Source organism: Abramis brama (assembly GCF_963993115.1).
Source record: "Abramis brama genome assembly, chromosome: 24".
Taxonomy (NCBI): domain Eukaryota; kingdom Metazoa; phylum Chordata; class Actinopteri; order Cypriniformes; family Leuciscidae; genus Abramis; species Abramis brama.
In genome coordinates this window covers 20,595,310-20,602,189 of record NC_139986.1, presented here as the reverse complement: position 1 = coordinate 20,602,189, position 6,880 = coordinate 20,595,310, and the positions used below count along the sequence as shown (strand labels likewise).

Here is a 6,880-nt window from a genome sequence, read left to right as displayed (position 1 = left end):
AGAAAACACGTCTCTTTTAATGCAGCTGGTACAATGGTAAAATAACGTCATGGTTCACTCTTGTTTGCATTATTATAGCCAGTCGGTCATGTTTCATGCTTTGCCCACATTGCAAGTGCCAACAATATGCCGGCATTCATTTAGCATGTATTTCCCACGTAAACCGATTAAAAACAAGAGCTTAATCCATTTCACGTGAGCTGATTGGGGTTGAAAGTAAACTGCGAGTCGTTAACGTAAATGTTTCATGGAAATACCTCCTTGAAATAAGTCCTTGTGACAGTCTGATTGATGCATTATAAATGAAAACACTTTGTTGATGTTTGAGCGGTAAACAAAAATGCATGTGTAAAAAGCTTGTGTCAATAAATAATAATGAAATCACACAGAAAAACGATATAAAAAAAAACAAGTTAAAAAGTCAATCCAAGCAAATAAAAAAAACACAGCGGAACAAATTGCGGTGAAGATTTGAGTCGTAACGCAAATGTAAACAAAATTCCAGGCACATTTTTAGGGTTCGTTTTCTCTCAGTAAGGGTGTAGTGATTTAGTTTCAATTAGAAAAACCGAAGCGTTTGTTCACGCACATTTGACATCATCTTGAAAGTCCTATGAGTTTGAATTATTATTATTATTATTAGTATTAAATGTGTGGGCAACGTTCGCTCGGTCAGTTGATTCTTTCTACAACAGACACCATGCAAGTGGGAAGTACTGCATTAGAAATGTTTCATTGGTGATTCGTAGATCTTATTTTATATATATATTTCTTTTTTTATATATATTTGTATGTATATTTATATTTTTACATAGACTTGATGTGATACTACTCACTCAAGATGATACAATGTTTTATATCAGCAATATTATTTAATGAGGAAAACATTTCCAAATGTCTTCGCTCACCAATTCTAAAAAGAGCAAAATAAATAAGAACTATTATCTGTACATAATTACACAATATCAACCGACTTTGTGTTCACCTTCAGTTTTGTACAATGATATTAAACATGGAGGAATCGAAAAAGCAGGGGATGTTTTTTCTTCTTTTTTGCTTCCTGCTGCTCGAGAACATTTACAAAGGTTGAAAAACGAAACCGGCAAATTGCTGAAGGACGGCTGCGACGTGCGTACAAATGTAACTTTAAGTTGTCGTTTTACCTTTTTTTAAAACAAATGAACAGAAATGGCATCCAGAGTGTCTGATATCACGTGTACTTTCAACGAGTTACTCCAAATCATCGGGAAACTTAAAATGCACATTTCGCCACAGTATGCAGATATTTAAAAATACCCTTCGCTCATAATAGGGTGGAATAAAAATGAATGATGTCGCAACACCTCACGTGAAAAAGCGACACGCACACAAGCAGAAGCAGAGGCGATTCTTCTTCCCATCAGGAGACAGAATCCTTCCGCCAATCAGAGTTTCCGTTTGGCTTTGTCAACGCTTCTCAAAGTTTCTCCCAGTAAGTGTTCGTTCGCTGAAGATCGCCCAACCGGTCACCGTCAGTCGGCAAAACACACGCACGCAAACATACAGGCGACAGCATCCACGCGTACACTCATGCTACATGTTATATGCCACGTAGATGGGGTCCAACTGGTCGGCCAGAAAGCCGTCTCGCAGGTGCATCCTCTGTTTCTCTCCGCGAGAGTTGATGGGAATGACGCCGATGTCCACCACGACCACCACTCCCACGATCAGGTAGTGCTCCTCCAGGACCGCGTTGGTCACTAAAGGAACCAGGTCCAAAGCTTCCTGTTCCGAACCTTCCAGCTCCACGACCACAACCAACAGGTTGGTCCAGGGAAACACAGCACTGAAACAAACACACATCAGTTCATTTAAAACACGTCTTTTCTGACGGCCCGTTCACACTGACAGTGGGTAGCAACCATCAAATTGACAGGAAGTCATTCATTTTTTTGGGCAATTGGTGATTTGAGGAGGCAAAATATATCTTAAGTGATGTTTAAAATACAACTGCTGACTTGGATTTCAGATCAAGAAATCTATAATGAAATTAAAATAATCGACTGACAAAATGCCTTATGATGCCTCATGATGGCGACTGATTGGAACAAAAATGTATGGTAATTTTTTGTTATTAAAAAAAAATTACCTTTAAATGTAATCTTTACAAATGTTCCACTTTTCATACTATAAATTATAATATTGTGAATATTCACTTGCAGAATGTAAAATGACTGATTTTAAGTTTTAATTTATTTAGACAAAATAGTATAAATAGTATACATTTTAATTGCAAAATAAACACAGATTTGATGAATACAATTTGAGTGTTTTATTTTTCATTTATTTAGATAAAATAGTATACAATTAATGTCAAAATAAAAAAATAAATTTGACTTATCTAGTTGTTTTATTTTTCATTTATTTAGACATAATAGTAAATAGTACATGTTTTAATGTCTAAATAAATAAATGGCCAAAATGTATATATCAGTGCATCCCTAAAAAACAAACAAACAAACAAATTCATAAATAAGGTACTTGGACTGGAAGTGTGAAAGGTCATACCATTCCATGATGCTCTTGTGTGTGCGTATCACAGAGGTCTCTATGTCGATGGGATGATACCTCATTCCTCTCAACTCCATGGCTTCATCCAGAGCACCCACTACATACAGAGCGTCATGCCGCTCTGGAAACACAGAGGATGTTAGCGTCATTCTTAGACCTCAAATTAAACTAAAACCTGCCAAAAATGAAATAAAGTTTATGATTACCTCCACTTGCATCTGTAAGTTCGGTCCTGCGGAGGAAGCCCAGGTAGCCGGTACGTGCCCACACCGTCTGCGTATCTCCGAAGCTCAAGTGAGAGTTGAAGTGATCGGACTGCAGGGCCTCGTCTCCATACACCGTGAAGTAACCGCTGCCATTATGAGAACAGTGAACCCAGATCTAGCGACACAAAACAGACCAGGAACACGTGAAGTCGTAAAGAGCCACAGATGATTTCCACTTGACCTTTATCCTGCAGAATGAACTCACCTCCCCTAGATGGGAGTCTCCCAGAGGGCCCTTGGTTTCAGGATTGGCGATGATGATTCGAACTCCGGGTAAAATCTGGTAGAGGATGAAATTGAGATTCAGTAATGTAATAATTGAGAGATACACAGCCAGATAGACTCAAAGTGAAGTTGTTTGCAGGTACCTTTCCAGACTCCATGAGGGGGAGACTGTGTGGGGAGCCTCGCTCGACCAGCCGCACTCTGAGCAGAAACAAGCACACTGTTGCTTTCCTGACAAACTCTCAACTACCAGCTCATAAACAAGCGTACACATGCCTAATGTCATTTTCAAGAACAGATCCTGACACTCATGAGTAAACAAAAATTATATTTCAGAGTAAGCACGAGTAATATATATATGCATACAGTACAAACAAATGTGCACAAAAACAGCAATCACACAAAAAACTTTTCTTTTACCAGAGTTGCAGAGTACTTGCTCGATACTTCGCCATTTTGAGGTTAACGACCAAAAACCAGACCAGATTAGCTGATTATCATGAGTATTAGATCCCTCCCTGTGTTACGAGTGGGCGGCATTACCAAAACCTTCTATCATGCTAACTATATATATGATATATCAGAGTATTTTTTATTTTTTATTCTGTCAGTAGGGAAACTTACAGAGCCCCACACATGACATGCAGGGAAAAATAGTTAAATTGTGTATATAGTTAATAATTCATTCCCACGACTTAGTAATACATCAGCACGTTTTACTCATTTGTTCCTACGCTGAACTAATTCGTTCCCTTGTTTTTATTTACTAAAAACAACGGGACAAATTACTTCAACGTGGCCATGATTTACTAAAACAAAGTAGCAAATGAATAAGTCGTGGTAACAAATCCTTAATTTTCAGGATTTACAAAAACGGGAGAACTAATTCTTAATTTGTGGCCACAAATTATATATTTTTGTCCTCATGTCATGTGCAGGCTCCGTAAAAACGTATATATTTTTATTATTATAATGAGAATGTATTATTATATTTATAATGTTTTAAAGATTTAACGAAATAGACCTTAGTTGATATCTATTTAATGAATGTAGTTAAAATATTAATGAAATATGTTGAACAATACATTTTTTAAAACATTTACTGAATTATTACAATTACAGTTTAGAAACCATTGCATTATTCATAGTTATTTTATTCTATCGACAGACATTTTTAACTGTAAGAAATCATTTTATACAACTAACATTAATTAAGGTTTGGGTTAAAAACAATACACTGTAATAAAGTAAATATTATCTAGATAATATTTTAAATACTTCAGTACAATGACAATATAAAAGCCAATTATTTATTTAGTAAAAACATGTAAACTTTAAAATATCCAATTTAATATTTTTCACAATTTCTGAAAATCCCTGGTATACATCATAATATATGTATATATATATGATGGAAATTCAACAAAAAAATTAGATATAACAAATAAATTCAACAAAAAGTACAACAAATTATTATATATTGACTTCAATAACCATGTGGTAATGCTGTACTTCCTCTTAATTTTGCTTGATGCACATAAACCATAACAAATATTCATAACAAATATATGCAGTCTGGCAGCACTACAACAAAAAGCTAACAGAAAAAAGTACAGCTAGTTTGTTATTATATGATAAATGATATCATTATTCCAGCATTTTCTCAGACACAATTCACTCTACTCTCTAAATATCACCAGCAGCACTGGCCAACATTAAACCCATATTGTTTGACCATAAATCACAGCTCACTGGAGTAATTTCCATTATCAGTATTTTGCAGATTTCTTCACAAAGCTTTTTGTTATTAATTTCTCACCTGTCGTGTCGTAGAGCTCTCATGTCCACGTACACAGTAGTCGGGTCCGGTCCCGATGTCCCCTGAAACGCACACCATGAAGGAGTTAACCAGGAGATACACACTAATACAGTTCCTACTGTACAGAAAACTATGAGTGTTTTTCTAGGGGAAGGGTTCAACTGGTCAATTTCCTTAGGGTTAACCCACTTCAGCTGTTAACTAGTTAGTAGCAGAGCCTAGAGATCACAGACTGAAAATGGTGGAAAAGATGAGGGGTTTGGGAAAAATAAAAGGGCGAGACAAGCAGCAAACTGAGGAAGAAACAACCCAAAATTTAAACAATCACCCTGAAAGGCACATGGTTATAAATGATGCCGTGAATGGAGGCGTTTTAGAGAGCAGAGCGAAAAATAGGAATCATTTATGAAGCCGGGATGACAAATGTGTGGGTGTTTGTGAAGCGAGAAAAAGACGGCCGCAGATGAAAGCTGACGGAACCTTCAAAGATCTGAATGTCTGCTTGAGGTGAAAGCGCCCCAGTATTGCAGATCTTTTGCCACTGGGTGAACGGGAGAGCGTTAGAAACTTAGATCCTCCTTAAGGCTCTTTCAGACTCCCATCAGAGCTTCAATGCACCTTTCAAAACAAGCGTAATACGATGCTTTGACCTACACAAGAGAAGTGCTGCAGATAGAGTCACACACGGACAAATTTGGGGCTTGTTGCCTTTATGTTATAGGGTACAACAAGGGTAAAAGACGCATTTGATTAGATTTTCTATAAAACCACTAGATGGCACAAAAACTCATCGCAGCACTTTTCTATACATCTGCGTTCATTATGCACTAAGAAATTTGATAAAATTTATTTTATGCAGCAAATCAGAATTGATCAAATGACCAAATATATTTAGAGACAAAGGTCTTGTTAATGATTTCCAGTTTTGTTCATAGTAATTAAATACAAATTAAACAACTGATGAATATGTAAAAGCATGGCATTTTGGGTAAAAGCGCCCCCTTTGTTGGGGCTAAAGGCACAATAATTGACACCATAAACAGCTTGCTGACTTTTTAGATTGTGTGAAATGACATGTTCATTACGTAATCTTATACTCAATTGTAATTTAAAAACACTGTTAAATAAATATCCATTTTACATACTGTACATAAATGTCTAAATTAACTAGTAGCATTTAAAAGGATTGTTTTAGTTTTTATTCTTTAACACAAAATAGTATTGATCACATAGTATTGAGTATTTATAAGTACAGCAAAGGAAAACGGTTACATGCCTGATTTTTTTTGTCATAAACCGCTATCTGAATGTCATAAAGTGCCTTTAACGATATATATATTCTCTCTTTATTCTTGTTCAGATTTATGTTATGTCAGACGAACTGTCCTGTATTCATTGGCCGCATTTTGCAACGTCAGCAGCAAACTGACTGTCTGAGAGTGTAACTATAGCATTTGAACTGCGCATAATGCGTCGCTCCTTTTAGATGCATTTGGGGACTGTCGACATGAGACATGTGAAACGGCCTTTATGAGACAATACAAATGAGAAATGAACAGACAAAATACAAACAACTGCTGCCTTTGAGTGCAAGCTTCAAATGAACACTCATCATCTTGATCAAATGAATGCAATTATTTTTCATGACTGATCATTACTGAACTTGCAATGACTGTTCATTATGAGGCACTCGGATGCCCCAATTCAATCTAAATTAGAAAATATCTGCAATTGCAGTTCACAAACCTAACCGGGCCAGCAGAGGTCTCTCTGAGTCTGAAGCACAACAACTGGCTCTGTCGACAAGACACGGTCCTTAGAGACACATTTCAGATTACTGACTCACACAGAGCTGGAGTCTGTGATATTTCATGTGTAGGCACTCATGTTCCGAACAAAGCCCCTTGTGTTTGTGATGTCACTGTAAAACAATGTGGCGGACAAGGGAGGGGAAGTACGATTCCACCTAATGGCTGTGATTATAGAGCTCTACGCTACGGGAACACTACTAATGACTGCA

General features: G+C 36.7%; 1 protein-coding gene across 10 annotated transcripts in view; it reads right to left on the bottom strand.

The window, feature by feature from the left end:
- Positions 1 to 779: 779 nt before the first annotated feature.
- Positions 780 to 6,880, bottom strand: part of dip2ca (disco-interacting protein 2 homolog Ca) — a 103,482-nt gene continuing 97,381 nt past the window's right edge. For all 10 annotated transcript variants that reach the window (XM_084102973.1, XM_084102981.1, XM_084102972.1 and 7 more), the window contains 6 exons: positions 4,861 to 4,922; positions 3,185 to 3,242; positions 3,022 to 3,096; positions 2,757 to 2,931; positions 2,548 to 2,671; positions 780 to 1,825 (listed from right to left, as the gene is read on the bottom strand). In XM_084102973.1, coding sequence (XP_083959099.1) covers positions 1,573 to 1,825; positions 2,548 to 2,671; positions 2,757 to 2,931; positions 3,022 to 3,096; positions 3,185 to 3,242; positions 4,861 to 4,922 — 747 coding nt within the window. In that variant the 3' untranslated portion in view covers positions 780 to 1,572. The remainder of the gene's footprint in view (positions 1,826 to 2,547; positions 2,672 to 2,756; positions 2,932 to 3,021; positions 3,097 to 3,184; positions 3,243 to 4,860; positions 4,923 to 6,880) is intronic.